The sequence below is a fragment of the Anarrhichthys ocellatus genome, unplaced genomic scaffold (assembly GCF_004355925.1).
Source record: "Anarrhichthys ocellatus isolate YVR2014 unplaced genomic scaffold, GSC_Weel_1.0 scaffold10, whole genome shotgun sequence".
NCBI classification, from domain to species: domain Eukaryota; kingdom Metazoa; phylum Chordata; class Actinopteri; order Perciformes; family Anarhichadidae; genus Anarrhichthys; species Anarrhichthys ocellatus.
The window spans coordinates 1,790,428-1,808,877 of NW_022280040.1; the positions used below are offsets into that span (position 1 = coordinate 1,790,428).

At 41.7% G+C, this 18,450-nt stretch overlaps 1 protein-coding gene across 1 annotated transcript in view; it reads left to right on the top strand.

The window, feature by feature from the left end:
* The window catches only part of cntnap2a (contactin associated protein 2a), a 283,733-nt gene that overhangs the window by 116,810 nt on the left and 148,473 nt on the right, over positions 1–18,450 (top strand). The window contains exon 3 of the mRNA XM_031850036.1: positions 10,485–10,678. Coding sequence (XP_031705896.1) covers positions 10,485–10,678 — 194 coding nt within the window. The remainder of the gene's footprint in view (positions 1–10,484; positions 10,679–18,450) is intronic.

Here is an 18,450-nt window from a genome sequence, read left to right on the forward strand (position 1 = left end):
GGATTAGAAATATGTCAGAAAATCAACTTTTCTTATAACCAAATTCTCATTTTATCTGCTGTGAAGGAAGATGCTGCTCAAAATTGAAATCCGCATTGTTATTTCTTGTCAGTTTCTGACACAGAATACAAAACAGAAACACAGACATCTATGAGCGCAAAAACACAATCATATCTAAATATACACGTTCAGACGGTGACACATTTGCAGGAAACACTCCCCGAACGAAGGACACATGAACACTTTCGCAGAAACACTCGAAGGCATAAAATAAGTCGACGCATAACTTTCACAGGAACACAAGCATCTCAAAAACAGTACTGTCCCACACACTTGCACATGTATCAATGAAAACACAAACGGCTACTGCAGCATGGAACTGCTCACATTCAACACCCATTTACAGTCACAAAAACACAGGATCACAAACCCATGCCCACACAGTCGTACTATAAAGAGGGGTCCCTCCAAGCAGTTACATTTGGCAGCCAAATGTGCCATCAGTGGCATGAGTGTGTGCTGATAAGCCAATCTTCTCCAATTTCCCACTACTATGGAACAGGGGAGACACAAAATCAATGGGACACACCACTCATATTAAGCTTGTGTTGTGAACGCTGACGGCTATTCGAGTTTTAGGCTATAGGATTGTGTGTGTCCAGGTGTGTGCGTCTGAATCTATGTTCATTCCTGGGTGCACGTTCGTCTATGTATGTGTGTGTGTGTGTGTGTGTGTGTGCGTGAATAAGAGAGAGGGAGAGAGAGAGAGGTAAAATGATCGCGTAACGATTTTAAAGCAGGCAGCTGTCTGCTGAGTGCCAGCCAGTCACCAGGCCTCTAGTCCCAACCCTGCTGGTTCATTTGACTGCTGTCACACATACGCTGCATACTGTGCTCTCCATCCATGTGTGTGTGTGTGCGTGTTTTGTATGAGAAACTGTATGTTTTTAAGAGAGTATTTGTGTATACCTATATTGGAATAAGGTTGTGCACATTAGTTTATTCATGTGTCTATTTGGAAGAAGGAGCCGGCTAAATGCTCCGTGTCTGGCTCCTGAAACACGTTCTTTACTAACAGACTCATCATCATAATGCTAAATGCCCTTTATCTTTGTTTCTAAAACACAATCACTCACTCACAAGCTGTCTCTCTATGTAACATGTTGATTGTAAACTTACACCATGGTGTCTTTTTAAGACCAGCTCAGTTTAATTGCCTCTGGCTTTTGAAGACAGAATAGATTGATGGAGACGTTCTTCTTCGCTCTCTCTCTTTTACCCCTCCCTCTCTCCATATGTTAATATCTAATTCTCACCATCCTTCTTTATTTTTTTTCCCCCTTTCTCTCTCGTTGTGGTGAGTCTTCCCTACCTCTCACCATTAATTCTCCCCCCCCCCCCCCACCGTCTCAGCTCATGTATGAGACCCTGCTCATCTCAATAGTGTCAGGCAGAGGGCAAGGTGGGCCCACTATTGCTGCCAAAACCCTTGGGTCTATTTGCACAGAGTGAGCGAGAGAGAAATATAGATGAGGGAGAGATAGAGACAAAGAGAAATTAGATGGCGTCTAATGAAATGTAGAGAAGGTTCTTTCCATCACATGTCTTCAACTTTTCCCAACCACATAGGATCACTTGGTTGGAAAATGGGTCACAGAACATGTTCAACACTGTCATTTAGCACAGACCTTAATCAAGCTAAATTATTTGAGAAACAGGAATGGCCAAATGTATGCTACAGAGGCCAGATATCTAAACCCTATGCAGCAAGCCCAAAACATTCTGGATTCTACATTTCCCATAATGCATATCAATAGCATCCGTCATTTATGGACCTCGAAACACAGTCGTGCCAGAAAAGGTTTGAAAAACAAAAAAAGGCGAGGAGCTCCATATAGCTTTTCAACAGTGACATACATTAGCTGCGATCTGCACCCCACTCAAGGCTTTGTTCAGTGCTGCCAGCCGGAGAGTGCTGCCCTGTGGATACAAGCTGAAATAGAGTGGGCATGGACAGACTGAAGGCTAAAGAGAGAGGAGGGGAGGGAGGAACGCAAGACATGGAGACAGACTGGAATGGGCAAAAGGAACAATGTGATAAGCGATGTGAGCCATGGTTGACAATTTGAGCTCAAATTGTTGAATGTTGAAATTCGACTTCAAATTTGACAAAGCGATCTCAAACTTCAAGTCTTGTGTAATCGCAAAAACAATTTCCATGTGGGTGCATTTTTATTATCCCTGCCACCATGGAACTGCACCTGATAATGTGTTATTTTGACATTCATGGAAACGTGTCATTGAAGTGGTTTCGGCTTTGGACAGAGTACCAAAATAATGAATACTTTTTGTGTGTGAAGAAAGTAAAAGAGGAATGGGTGGAATGATTTTGTGTGTCCGTAAATATCCCTGCTGCCGTGCGTGCATGTGAGCATGCAGATACTATGCATGCCCACGTTGCTGCACAGCGCAGATATGGCCAAGCATGACATTGGGCTGCTAATGACAAACACATGGCCACTGATCTTTATTTTCAATTTTCTCTTCTCCTCCTCTCTCTCTCTTCATCCATCTCCCTCTGTGTTTCTCTCTCCTCCACTGTGGCAGGTCTCTTCCTGCCCTCCATCACATCCGTGTCTCCCCTTTCTTCCTCTCCATCTCGTCTTCCCTCCATACTCTATTTTCTACAGTAACAGTCTCAATGCCACACTTCATTTTCTCAGCCTCTTCCCTCTTTCTTCGCAGAACTCATTATCTATTTTTTTCTTCATTCACATTCCCACCTTGATACTTACTTTTCAAAGTTTGAAAAAGTGTCCCTGCACCCCCCCCCCTCCCTCCCTCTCCCCCGTATTCAAACACAGAATGTCACAGTACTGCAGTACAACTGTGATCTGACTTGCTGCACAATTAACCAGATTGCCCGCCCCTTTATTATGCATTACTTTTCACTCTGTCATCTGGCAAAGTTTTTTGATGTCTCTCGTCGTTGCAGTCATCCTTCGATAATGTCGGTCCGCTCCTAATTAAATTACTTTGTCTTCATCTGCTCCCTTTGCTCCATGACAGAGAGATGAAGTACTAGCAGAGGGCTAACCAGCTGTTTTCTCAGTGCTCCCTTTTCCGGCGGCCTAGTATCTTAATTAATTAAGATACTTTCTGTTAATGTGGTTGTGGTTGTTATGAAAAGAGGCAACTTTGATAAACATACTCTCGCATGTTCTCTCGGGTGCCGGAACACGCAGACATAAAGGCAACACACCACGAGCCACCCGCCTGCTCAGAAACAATTTCTGTAATGTGTGCGTGCCCACCCACACACTCTCCCACACCAACAGCAAGACCGAGGGGAGATGATCACTTGTTTGATGCTCTGCTTTGCCACTGTCACTTTTGTCTGTGTGTCATGCCTGTCACCGGTTGCTCTTTCCAAAATCACACTGTGTCTCCATTACTCAGTCTCAGATCTCATGTCTGTCCTTCTGTACTCTCTTACACATTTACTCTTCTTCATTTCCTATTTTGATTATGTTTCACTGCCTTTGCTTAGTCAGCGCAATGCTGTTGGTACATCCCCCAAATTGCCAAGAGGACTTTTTAGTGGCTTTTTTTTACGGTATGTTCATTGTTATTGGTTTTGGTGTACAATGGGCAATAACTAGCTTTGTGTGGTCCATTTGTCTGGAGCCTACAGAAACTGAACAATTGATAAAACCTGTGTGTGTGTGTGTGTGTGTGTGTGCGTGTGTGCGTGTGCATGTTTCTACACAAATATGTTTAAACGCACTCTTACCTGTGCTTGTGTGTGAAAATATGTATCGTCATAATCAGTATAGCAGTAGATTACACTGAAACACATGCTCCGACTGTGCTACCACTGCAGGGTTATCTGTGTCATCACAGATAGCTTAAACCCTGTTGTGCAAGCTTGGAGAAACTCCAGCCATGTTTTGGCCCCGGTTGGCTCCTTTTATCTCAGAAGGAGTCTCTCTCTCTCTCTCTCTCTCTCTCTCTCTCTCTCTCTCTCTCTCTGAATTCCATTTGGCTAGTTGTGACCTGTGAAGGGCACCGCACAGGGAGATTTTCACCAGGGTGGCTTTCAGGTGGCAGATTAATCCGATTTCTAACATGCTGCTTGTTAGAAATGCCAGTTTCAGTCCCAATTCAAATGCATTATGAGGATATATTATAGGGTAGCCATAAGGGGATTGAGTTGTTCTGCACAGACACATTTTGAGACGTTGCAGAATGGGTTGATAAATTGCTAAGTTACATCATCAATACCAGTGAATTTCCCTGGCGTGAAAAAAATGGATTGGATTTTTCTACACTTTCTTTGTTCATTAAAGGATCTTCGATCTGTCTTACAGTGGCTGTCATTAATTAATCAAAATTATTTTGTATTCATCCATTCACTGTTTAAAACATCAAACTAATTGTGAAAAGGCCCATGATCAGGCACGATCAAGGCACGATTTTCAACTTGCTTTTGTTGACCAACAGTCCAAAACTTCAGGTTATACAATTAAAATGATATGAAATAATGAGAAAACACAGAGTTCTCACATTTAGGAAGTTAGTCCAGTGAAATTTTGTTTTTTTTGGTTGATTACACAACACAAATGGTGCAAACTAAGCAATAAACCAGCAGCATCTGATTTGGACAGAATACATGACATAGAAAACATGTTTTTTTCATCCCTTCACTGAATGCTCAAAGTAGACTTGCAATTTACTATAAAGCAAGGAGTTTCTGTCTGTCTTTGGACATATCCTTTGCATATCTCAAGCACCGTTCATCCGATCTACACATTAAATATTCATAAACTTTGAAAAAACAAGTAACGGCATTCTCTGCAACAGCGGGGGGGAAGCTCAGTGCTTTGCGAACTGAGTCGAGCGTGTCGTCTTCAGTAGGCCGTTACAGACTGAGGCTCATTGTCTGCAGCCACAAAATGCATCTCGACGAACAATTTGCAGTGTTCTGGGGCCAGAAGATGTGTTCATGTGTTTCAGGCGGGAATAAAGTCTTTGTAACATGAGGCAACATGTCACAAGAGTCACGGAATTTGGCTGCAGGTCTTCTCTGGCGGCAATTCACTGCTAAAGATTTGACTATCCCCAACTTTTAGTTTGGCCGCTCTCTGCTGCAGAATCAATCCGCCTCCCACAACTTCCCATGGATATTGCATGGCAGCTCGTCGTTGGCTGCAATTCACCGCTGCCTGGTGTGTTTTCAGCATTAAAAGCAAACTCTTCTTCACTTCCCTGGACTCAATGAGCGCTGAGTCATTCTCGACGGTTGCGCTTCCTATCCCCTGACCAGTAGTCACTGCACTAGTGATTGAAATAAGCACACACAAACAAATCGATGCTCTTAGTGTCTATTATCTAGAAAGCAACCTATTATCAACAGTACTCTCAAAATGTTGTCAGCTTCAATGGGGTAAAATCTAGGTGTCAGTGCTCCCCTAGTTTTAGCCTCTTGTAATTCCAATGCTTTGTTCTCTACGTCATCTTCTTGGATTTTATTCTCCATCCTTTGTCCCGATCTCTATCTCCTGCTCATTTTCTCTGTTACTTTCCTTTCCCCTTTTCTTCATCTCTGTCTCAAAGGTGGTTTCTTTGACCTTCTCTGCTCCCCTGTTCTCTCCCCTCTCCTCCTCCCGCTCCTCCTCTCCTCCCCGAACATCTGTGTGTGACAGGTGAGAGAACTGTGACAGTCCCCTGACGCTCCTCCCCTCCCATTTCTCCTCCCATTTTTCGTGCCTTTTCCTACGCTTCTGTTCGCTCACAATCACTCTCTCACCTCCCATCCCCCCACTGCCAGCCTCCTCCACCGCCACTTTATTCTGTCAACCTCTTCTCACTTCTCCCCTTTCTCCCTCAGGCTTTCACCTTTCACTGCACCTCTGTTCTTTCTTTTTATATATATATATATCACTCTTCACCCCACTTCTAACCTCTGTCAAGCTGCCCCTCCTCACCTCTCACCGCTCATCTGTTCCTCTTTTTCCAGCCGTATTCCTTCCTCTCCAATCTATGACAGCATCACTTTTTTGGCCGCTTCTTTGTTTTGTTCCCTCACATCCTTTATTCGTGTCCCTTGTTCCTCCTCTGAACTCCACATTGAGCTCTGTAGCCCACAGCTCTCTTTTCTCATTGCTTTTATTCATCCGTCTTTCAAAATGCTTGCCATCACTTTTACGATCTTTGGAACCTTTTCGTCTCTACACTTCTCAATCTATCTGTCTCTTTGTCATTCCGATCTGTTACTTCTAATAAGCCTGTAACCCTAACATGCCTTCTACCCCATCCGTCCTCTTCAACCCCTTTTTCCTCAACCATTACTCTGTCCTTTCATAAACCCCTTAAAGCCATGTTCAGACCGACAGAAGCACTTTTTCAAAAAAGCAGTCTCCTCATGCATGTTGGTGAGATAGCGGGGTCAGGCTCCGTCAAAGAAAGGCAGAGTAATAAAGTGGAACCTGGCTGAACTTTTGATAGAAAACAATGCAACGGCATCCAGCATTGCACGGAGCTGGTCAATCAAATAGTATGTATTTTTTGTATATTACATTGGAACGCGATTGCCGTAATTCTAATGTTCAGAGCTTGTCGAGACGGAAGATGATTGTTGCCCGAATACCTTTCCAGAGTTGTAAAATCTTTTCTCCTGATTTTATGAATTGTTTTGCATCTGAAAAGTCTTCAAACTCGAAGGTGTATGGATGTACTCTAACTAGCGTTGATTGGACTGAATGATGTCACTGTCTCACCTTTTCTCACATCAATAATACATCCATACTGTAACAGTTTGTTTACAAGACAACATGGAAGAAGATCTAGATGCAAACTTAGGCCAGAACGGGAACTATACTGGAAAGAATAGTGGCAAACAGGCTGTCAGGCAGCAGGATCAAACATAGGCAGCATGTAATTAAAAAACTAACAGGACACGGCAGGCACACAATGCAGGCAGGTACAGGTAAAGATGCACATACAGGGAGTAAAGTCTGGAACCTAAACGCATGTATTCACAATCTGGCAGAGAGCCAGTGTTAGAGGGCAGATACGTATACAGAGTGTGGCTCTTCAGGAATGAAAGGCAGGTGTGCAGGACTCAGGTGACTGGGACTGGTGGGAGAATCCGGCGGTGAATGGAAGATTTGGAAAGTTCTCAAGCATTGCAGGCACCCCAGAGGGGAAGTGAAGTGTGAAGTGGCTGAGGTGTAAAACAGGCACACAAAATGTCTGGTCATGATGTCACATACTAATGCAGCCTCTTGCGTGTTTTACCTGCAGTGCAAATTTCAGTGCTTTAAGTTTGGTCACGTTTGCTGTAGCACTGCAGGGTAGACAATATTGGAGATTTAAAATGTGATTTCTATCAACCAGTAGCGACCAATTAAGTGGCCTTGAACATTGTGCAAAATGTTGCCAGCTGCTTTCTTTGTGGTTCTTATCACTAGTTTGTACTCTGTCATGGTTTCCGCCGGGGGATTGCAAACCTGGCATAACTTTTGAGAGTGTCCGATCGAGAGAGAGAGAGCATGTGTGAGAATGAGTATGAAGATAGCAGTAATGTTACAGCAATGAACGTAGCAGTGTAGTGTATGTATCATTTATTTGTAGGTCAATAAATACTACAACTCCCCAAGACCCATGAGGAGACCCAAGATAAGTTTCCGTGTCTTGTTTGTCAGCCGGCTGATGATGAAAGTGAAGGAGGTTAGCCCTGCAGTTAGCAACAACTCTGGCGCACTTGAAGTGGACTGAACTTTAAAGTATAAAGTTCAAGTTCACAGTTCAAGCACTGTGAATGTGAAGAGATTGGATGAAGAACAGCACACCAGGTCAGCCGGCCCTGGATGAATCCATTTTTGATGAAATACAAGACAATTTAGCTTCTTGTATTTGACACCAGAATATGTATGTCGATAGAGCGTTTGAGGATGTATGCAGAAATTATAGCCACACATCTTAGCTTAACGTTCAGAGAAACAGACACTAACATATTTTAGCAGAATTCCCACCTCTACAATGTACCACTATTAATCAGGAATTTTGATTACCGTACATTGCACATATATTCTAACTGTTCCTCTCTCACTTCCTTATATTGTCCTGAGCTCTACCCATAACTTTTTTAATCTTTGCCATCTGTTCTATGTCATTTGAACCCACTTGCAGTCTCATTCTCCACTGATGTTGCCCCCTTTCCAGTGTTGAATGGGTTCAGTTTATCTCTTTCTCCCAAGTTACTCATCCTTTTCCCTCTGCTGCGTTCATCCTCCCCTCTTCACTTTTGGCCTCATCTATCACCTTCTTTACCATAACTACATTGCTCCCTTTTTGCTGTCCTTTTTTCATCCCATCCGCATGCTATCTACCAGAGCCATAAAAGCCTCTCTCATCACTCCCTCTTCTCCACACCTCATCCATCTCTGTTACTCGCCCTCGTTTCCATTTTTCTGCCTTCTCCCTTCGCTTGTCACCACCTCAACACACAGCTTCTCGTCATTCTCTTTGACACCCCATCCTCGATCTTGTTCATAGCGTCACACTGCCTTGGTCATTGTCCACTCAGCCTGCTTTCTTAATCTTTATTTTCTGTTTACTGTCTGTTTATGATCACTATCACCTCGCCTCTCCCAAACTCAATGCCTTACCCTCCATCCCCTCCGACTCTCCCCCTTCTGATAGTGTTTTATCCCCCCAAGGGAATGGCTTTGCTGCAACGTGTTTTTTGAGGTATTGACGTTTCCACTGATACGGGCCTGGTTATCTGTCAAGGCCGGGGCTGGAGTGTAATGGCTCTGTAATTGGATAAGATATAGGATTTTTGCCAGGGGGGGATACATCGCAAACTGCCTCGCTCTCCATTTTATCATATGACTATCATCGTTCATGCCTCCTCCACTATACTTGGTGCTCCCCCCACTCCTTTGTACTTTCTTGGTCTTACTATCTCTCTTTTCTAACTTTGTCCATATGGTTATGTTTTTTTCTCTCTCATCGTCATTTTAAAATCAGTCATTCTCCTTCACTTGTGCTTTCAGCCTGTCACTTTCTTATCTGTATTTGTGTCCTTTTCGAAAATTCCATCACAGAGAACCAAAGAAGACGGCCGTGACATGGCCAAGTCGCAGTCCAGCCACCACCCACTCTTCCCGATAATCATTTCACAGTTGCATTCTGTCACAAGCTCGGCTGATACATTTTTAGTGCTTTGCGTGTGTGTGTGTGTAGGTGCGAGTGTGCGTGAGTATGTGCACTCGTCTCTCGTTTTATGTACTCTAATGCACTCGGCATGCATTTTTCTTGTATTTCTCACACTGGTTTGACTGCTCTCACAGTAGCCCACATACCACGTTGGCATCATGCCTCTGTTGCTTTACTCTTACTTTCTAATGGCAGACGACATCAGGTTAGTGGAATCTGTCCAGCATTTTACTTTCTTTTCTGTCTAGCTGTTTTCTTGCTCTTTTTGTTTCCGCAACATTTAATATAAGGGTCATTTAACCTGTGAGGTTCAGGGGAGTTTGGCCCCTGCCTCAGGTAGACACCTGGGGGTGTGATAGGGGGCAACTTTTGGAGGACTCTCTGTCTGGCAATGAGGGCAGAGCCATGAGGTTTGAGGCTTGCACAAGGACGCAGAGAGGATTACGGTACAAACACAGTCATCTATTCCAACAGTCAAAACTGTAGCCATTTGTAGCCATGGTAAAATAATAATAAAACACTCTCCTTTAATGCTTAGTCATTTTCTAAACTATGTGCAAAAAGGTAAAGAGGAGGTTATCTAATTTCACTCAACATTTAAAGTATTTCCACCTACTTTTAGTTTTTAGTTAAATACCACTTAATTCTGCTCAGCACTCAAGGATGCACATATTGAACCAAAGCTTAACAAATGGAGATAACTATATATATATATATAATGTTTTTTTTTTATATCTTCCCCGTTCCAGTTTTACCCTGTGTAAGTTCTTTATGCTTAACAGATATCAGTAACAGATCAAATACGTAATCATCAGCAATCTGCTCATATTCAAATCGTGGATTTCATTCTTAGCCAGTTGAGGTGTCTGCTGTGACAGCGACAGGTAAATAACTAGAAGATACTGAAGAAGAGCTTGTCCACTATTCCAGTTTCAGGCTTGAAACAAATGTCTGGGGTTGCTCTCTGCTGGACCCCATTAATAATAGGAAAGACTAGAACTGTAACTCCACATTCTCTTTGTAAAATGTCATTTTGGCGGAACCATGCTGCTCCTCTGCCAGTCTTGGACTCCAGAGCTTGTTTTCCTTGCTAATAAGATATATTGAAGTAAAAAAACAGTTCCCACTCTCTGCTACTTTTTATTTAATCATACCAGGGCCAAGCCATTTTACTTCACAGACTGACAGATACTGTTATAAGTATATCAGATATCTGTAGACAAACTGACTTCCCACCCATTGTGTCACTAACTCTGCAGGTGCTGGTGGTTGGTCTCCTCTGGACAGTGACCATTACCAGTGGCTACAGGTGGACCTTGGTTCCAGGAAGCAAGTGAGCGCCATAGCGACACAGGGTCGCTACAGCAGCTCTGATTGGACAACGCGGTACCGTCTCCTCTACAGCGACACAGGAAGGAACTGGAAACCATATCACCAAGACGGCAACATTTGGGTGAGTGAAAAAGAAGTGTTGGTGCCTGCATGCGTAGATGCGTAGGTGTGTAGGTGCGCACAATGGCCAGAGGTTATCAGATAACAGTAGGACCATCAAAGGCAGAGCTCTATGGGTTTACATTGTTGGGTAATACTTGTATATAACCATATCCAAAGGTATTATTTAAGTTAATTTAACTACATTGTTATTTCCACTACTATTATTTTGTTATTGTTACAATATGTATCACTCAAGATGCATATGGTAAAATAACTAATCAAAAGGGAAATACTTTTTTATGATAGAAGAGGATATTAAATGACACTCCGCAAAATGGAAATAGTGTATTAGAATGTGAAGGCTTCCTTTTCACCCCTGCGTAACCCAGAGAAGAAACCTTTTTGTCAATAGATTAGCTCTGTTTTTACCAAACGTAATATCAACCACAGCCGTTATTCAAGCACGGAGAGAACAACATTTGGAAATGAGCCATTAGGAGTTTATTCCTTGACATTGATGTGATCTCTGTGGCTTTATTGTGTACCATATGTCTCTTATTCCAAATCAACAGACCTCTGTCACAGCACTTAGCAAGCACTCGATTTAGGCATCATTGATCATTAGCTGATGGGTTAAAAGCCCACACTGTTCGCTGTTGGTGAAGAGCTACAGGTGATAACAGATGGGCTTTCAGCAAGAGGAGAGAGGAAGAGAAGAATAGCCCTGTCATGAATAATGTTGATACACCAAGCTAGTCAGCATTAATTTAAAATCTGGAAGTAAAGGGGAGGGGCTGTTTGCTTTTTAATCTCCACCGGTGGAGACAGGATGTGTATTTTTTTTCCCCCAGTCCATCTGATTCTTATCCGCTAGAAGACCGTAAGGTATTCACTTTGCTTTAAGGACGACACACATTAATTAACATCAAAATGATGTAAATGCATCAGATTTATCAAAAAGGTATTAATCAAAAGGAGATCTAGTAAAATAAAAAAAACATAAAACTGTAAGCATCTACGTTAGTGTGACGGGGCCTTAGGGGGAAATGGGAGGGAACCAACAATGCCAGCTGGAGAATTACACTCCAGGAAATATAAGCTTAAGATATTGTTTTGAGAATTGAAAAGGCACACAGATTGTGTTACTGATATGAGACAGATGTGTTTCGTAGAATGAAGCAAAGGTTTTATTTAAGGAATCAAAAATAATCAAATTTGTAGGGACTGGAGCTGCGGGAGAAGAAAAATATTAATGGACGAAAGAAAATTACTGGTACCCAATAAGGGATTGAAAAAAATGATTTATTACATGTTAAGCTAAAAAGTCTGTGCTAAAAACTCTAAAACTATCACAAATGTTAATATTCTAAAATGTCCTATCCAACATAAACCGAGCAAAATGGAGGTTGGAGAGGCAGACTATACTGAGGAGTGCCCAGGGGTGCTACGGTAACCCACCTCAGGCACAATACAGCCATCCTCACAACAGAAATGGTGCAGTCTACACTCGTAGACCAGTGTTTGTACATAAGGGGTAGGGACCTCACCATGGGTGCCTAGCCTCCCAACAATGGCACCTCTACTTCACCTAACGAAAAAGGGAACTAGTACCAAAAAGAATCAACACAAATAAGCAAACTAACCCAAATGGTTTAACAGTGTAAATTAAACAAAACGTCAAAGCAAAACAGACGCAAGCAGCAGGTGAACCTACACTTGAAAAACGAAGATTAACAGGGCTCACCATGCTGCAATTTAATGTTGTGACTACTAACCACCTCATATATGGGGTATTAACATATGCATCACTAATCGAAGGCAGGACAACAATGGGGTTTCCAAAACAATTTCCAGCCAAAATGTCAGTCCAGAGGTAAAATAGGCGGCTGTATTTCACAAAGGTTGGCATGCTAACTAATCACATAAAAGAGATAACTGTAACACAAAATATCACGAGCCACCACAGAGACAGAGGACAGGGGCCAAAAAAGAATGAGGCCATGCCAATAGGTGCATTTTATAAGCGGGACCTGATTATGGAATTGTTGGGGGGAGAACCAGCCTGAGGGCTGCGTTCACAACACATTCACTACTGGGGGTGCATTCCCCACCACATTAGGAGGAAAAAGCTTTGAAAACACATGGAATAAACAGAAGCTGACCCTGTTGACCGCTGTTTCTGAAAGTTCACTACACATCGGATGCTTATTAAGTAGTGAATCCGATAAGGGAAATTGAATTTTCCAAAATGCCTAAAAGAATTGGAAACAAAAGCCAAGCAGTTACACATATTCAGAAGAAGCATGTTTACTTATTAAATAGAATTGGAGCCCAATGCGTACCCTCTCGGCTGCCACACTGACACACCATATGGTCTGATCACGACATGAACATCCTACAGCCGAATGTTTTAACACAAGCAAATCATTGATGCAGCTTGTTAATTGTTAATGACACATAATAAAGTGTTTCCTGACAGACTTAATTCTGAGCAGAGTATCTTTTAACTGACTCTTTTCCTGAAACGCTGCTATGCAATTCAAGCTTTTCTACCTCTCCTGACAAGGCAGGAAAACACTGGTCAACTAATGTGTTGACAGTGAGCATGTCCTCTCATCCTAAGGTATACAGCCTCAATAAAGATTCATGTGCACCATCACACTTTCCGGATGAAAAGATCCGAAACATGAAGAATCTTGTTTACCAGCCACCGAGTTAAAATCTCTAGTGGGTGAGTTTTTTTTTTTTTTCATGTCTGCATTTTTTTCCTGTGGATATTAAGCTGCATTCAGCCCCAAATAGCTTCATCATTATTCTCTCTTTTAGTACTGTTAGGACTGGATGCGGTGACAAATATGGATCATTTACAGTTGAAAGTAAATTAAGCTGTTGTTTTTGTGTGCAGCATCATAATTGGTTGCCGATTATTTATTCAGAAGTGTTTTCCTTCTGCCATTAACCCTGATTCATTGCCTCTAATATTTCTGCAAATACTCCAAAACACATTAATCCTGGATGTATTTGTAACTAAAGACGACGTTTTTTTCTGTTTTGCCTCAATGTTTGACATATATATTGCTTTTTTATTTATTGCCAGTGTAGTTCAAAATATTGCTTGTGTAAACAAATACAGAGCCAATAATTTTAAACTGGGCATATACCATCAATAACCCCCAGTGCAGTAACAAGCAAATCTGGAGCCATTTGTTTCTCTCCGTCTCTTGTCTTATTTAGAAGAGGCTTTGGGTTTGCAGCAATCTACATGAGTACACACTCACACACACACACACACACACACACACACACGCTTAAAACTAAAGATTACACCTTTTTTTATGTAAATGTGTCTGTTTGTGTGAAACTGGCGATCATTTTGGAGCCATCAGCCCTATTGATCACAGGGACGAGTTGGGATGATAGGGCGCTTAAGCCAACTTAATGTTCCAGACACACACACACACACACACATACACGTACACACTGCTACCATCAGGCCGTGTTTCAAGCCATTCAATCACATTCGGCTCAATCCCATTCACCGCTGGATGAGGTTCACACAGCGATCCCCAGAGAGAAAACCACCTGTCCTGCAGTCTTATGCATGAAGGTTCTATTCGGGCACATTTTGCCACCAATCACTGCCTGCCGTTACTCCACACTGATGACTTAACTCTTTCACTGCCAAACTGAAGGGGCAAATTTCAGTCAATGCAACAGTGTTGATAGCTGAATTGCTGTGACTGTGAGTCACTGGGGAGGAGGGTTGGTAAAGGCCTGGCATCTGCAGTGTTGGTTTTGTGAAATATAATGTTTTAATGTCTCTCTAACGCACTACTGAGGAGTCACAATGACATTGATAAATCACTGCGATAATTAAAACTGGTCGAACAGAGGACACCGCTAAGAGACTGTCAATGCTTGCAAACTTGAATTAATCAGTTACACAACAATCATACTTGGGGGAGCAATCGTTGGCTGTAATGAAAGATGCATACAATAAATGCAGAGTCAAGGTTTGAACAAGTTTGCTGTCGTGTAATGTGGTCCGCAGTATGTTGTTTGTATCTTGTGTTTTACCAGGACGCACATACACACTAGAACAGTAGTGACGTGATGCAGAGTCCTGCCTGCTACAGAGTTTGGTGATAGTATCCAGCAGTAATGTGCCTAAAAAGAAGAGGCTGAGAAGCAAATGCAAAAAAATCAGGGTTTTGATCTCTCAGAAAGAGGATGTACAAAATGCATTTAATATGTTAGTTAGACCTTAATGACACATACAATATGGTTTATACGTTGGCAATGGATGGCAATATATACAATTTTAAAAAGATCAATTGATTTACTTACTTATCCTCTAAAAATCTTCACTCATAAAATAGTTGGAAAAAGTACAGGACATGCATTTTAGAAGTTTGCACTTCTCAGTGACGGGTTACAATTTGTCTGGTGTATGTCTTGGAAACCTTTTAAGTGATCATCTTGTCTTTTGTCAGTTTAAGTGTCAGACTTTGATCCACAATTACAGCTTCATGATTTAATGTGTCTCCGTGGAACATAAAAAGCTAAATGTGGTGTGTAGTGAATTATGTGGAAGCACAGGACAAAAAAAACATGCTCTGTCTGACTGCACATTAAAACGCAATTAACTTAACAAACTAACAAACATTTGAAGTCACATTTTCCTCCCACACACTTGTTTACCATAACTCTTGTTCAGATAATGCCAGCAGGCCCTGTCAGAATGTTTATTAATGTGGATGAGAAGCTTGTAGCTGCCAGCACCCCAGGTCAGTTGACAGTAATGTATGTATCCAATAAACTAGCACAGTTCGTACCGCAAATCTTAAGCTGATACAGGATCAAACAGGGACACGTTAATCATGGTTTCTCACTGGACCAATGACAAATGCTATATGTGATTTTTGGTTTTAGTACTATACTTAACCATTATGCGATCTATTCCATAATGCATTACATTAACGTCTCTTTTTAGACGCTACAATTGCGTGTGACAGCACAAGGTTAGAGGTTGCATTCAAATGATGCAGCTTGTGTGTGTCTTTGTTGGTGTTTGGGGTTAGATGCTTCCTTAGATTATACCGGATAGGAGAAATAGTGCATCATATACAGATGACTGTGCTTCAAACAAGGTTTCTTCACCTGTAAATAGTGTGTATGTATGTTACTAATATTCACCAAGATATCTGGACACTTAATAGCAGTTACCTCAGCAGTTACCGCAAAATACTGCAGTGGGGGAAAACACAAGACATAAGACATTTTTCTGTAAATCTGCAGCATAGAGAAACTGGGATCTTTGAGATTAACAGTGGCATAGGACCCATATATTTGTATAAGCCTATGTGCTTGGAGACACATTACAGACCTTGTTATCGTGTCAACTGGCTTGGTAGTCTTTTTAGTCCCTGCTAAAAAAATAAAAATAAAACAAATCTTGGCCTACAGTCTAACAGAAGAACAAAATCAAATATGATTAAATATATAGAATATATGATGACTTATGTACTTTTTAAAAGTACACATATATATGTATAAGGCATAAACGTTGTTTAATGTATTTATAAGTGCTGTTTAGGTGCAAAGACAAACTACCATCTCGTGGCTTTTGTAAGACCCAATAGCTGGTGCTTGTGCAATTTTAGCATGAATTACAGACATTGGTAATGTCCTTTTTTGAAATAGACACTTAGCTTCGTCATCCCTACGTATTCTTGGGAAGACCCCTGTGTTGAGAAGGACCAAATGCCTCACTCATAAATTACTATTCAGCTGACGAATCTGTGGCCTATTAAATGTCAGCTTGTAATTGAATGATCGGGAGGGGTGCTCCGGATCTCAGCAGGAGTGTGACTGCGCTGTAGTTTCACTTTGTATTTACTATGCTCCGTTTGCGTTTGTATTTTATTATTTAATTCATCACACGATGATATGTTTAAGCTTCACTTATGATGAGTCTGGTTTTGACCATTTTCCTTGTGAAGCCTCTCAACCAAAAGCATATTGGTGTGAGTGGGAGAGAGAGAATGAAGTGTTGGCTTCGCTCTGATAGTATCAGGGCTATAGGAGAGGTGGGGGATATTATGTAGAGACAAATATTTGACTAATTTCTGGTCTAATTGTAGCTGTGCAATCTAGCAGCAACTACATTCAGTGCAACAGCTGTTAAGAAAAGCCTCAGATGTTTGAATATTGATAGCCTTTCATTAAGTCATCTAGAAATCATTTCAAACTGCCCAATATTCCACCCAAACCTACTGGTCTAAGTGGTGCTTCACATCAATGGCACTAATTGCTGTGGCAAGAGAAACAAACAGCCATTGTTGATCTGTCGAAGTATTCTTGAATGCCTATTTCCTCACTTATTTTTAAGTGTTCTGGTGATAGGCATCCATTGCTAAATGTTATTTCAAAGATGCACACTACATTAAACCATTTTAACTTAAGCCAGTGACGCTATGCAATGAGTCAAGTCAGAAATGGAGATGATCTATAGCTACAGCCCAAACAGCAAATGGTACCAGCTAATAGGAGGGATTGGGGAGGGGATCAAAGGAGATTATTTACAGCAGAGGAAATGAGGTGAACTCATTTGATATTAATGCAAGATCTTTAAGAGGTTTAGCATTCTGTTTGATGTATGTATTAATAGATATTATCCTCTTGTTTTGATCCTGATCTGATCCTTCATATTGACCACATCAATTGCTTTAAAAAAAGGCAACTAGGCAGCACCCACATGCATGAAAAAAGATGTTCATGCACACACAAGGAACTGCAGTCAACTGCTCAAAGGAATTGTTACATCCAGAATTAAAGTCCAAAATATTTCACTTTCATCAGACCACAGAGAAACGCATTGCTCGCAGTCATGAATATGACTTTTGCGGCTTTTTTTTTTTTCATCTACATTGATATAAAGTAACTCTAAATTTCGGCTCTATATCTTGATCCGCTGCTGTGACTTCACAGGACTTGAACGTCAGCCTCTTTAATGTCACTTCACTCCATTCCAGATAAGAGTTGTATGGAAATTAAAAATTGCTGAGTGTGAATAATGAGGATGATGAATTGAATCAGATAGAGAGGACACTTCCCAGTGAGCCATGGAAGTGTCCTGTGGTACAACTTGAGCGGCTGCTATAAAAATGTAATAGTACTGTCATGAATATGAACATTGTGCTTTTGTGACGGTAGACAAGACATGGCACTGAAAAGTCTATAAAATTACACCTTTCCCATTTTATAGCAACAGTGCACAGGTGGTGCCGTTATAATCACTTAAAATGATTCTTTATTTATTTGTATTATTTTGTCCACTAGACTGTTGACGGTGAGTGGCATCTGTGTGCCTCATTTTGCTAAATAGAACTTCCCTCTTTCAAAATGGTTCTCGTGTGTCCTACAACTAACGTCAAAGCTCTGGGTGAGTTGGCGGTGTGATGCCAAAGGGGGAGTCGAACATGAATGAGTGAATAGGCTGACCCATTCAAACATCATGTCAAAACACACACACACACACACACACACAAATAAGGAGTCGTTAGCAGGCGCAGACGCATGCACACACACCGCAACGTAGCTCCGTGTGGTGAGTGAGGTTTCACAGCAGAGCCATGGAGGCAGACTTCACTCCATCAGTGTTGGTCCCTGGTGAGCAGAGGGGAGAGAGGGTGCCAAATGTTCACAGCCTGAGTAATGGGCTCTTAAAGCTCTATTCTTTCCCTGTGTGTGTGTGTGTGTGTGTGTGTGTGTGTGTGTGTGTGTGTGTGT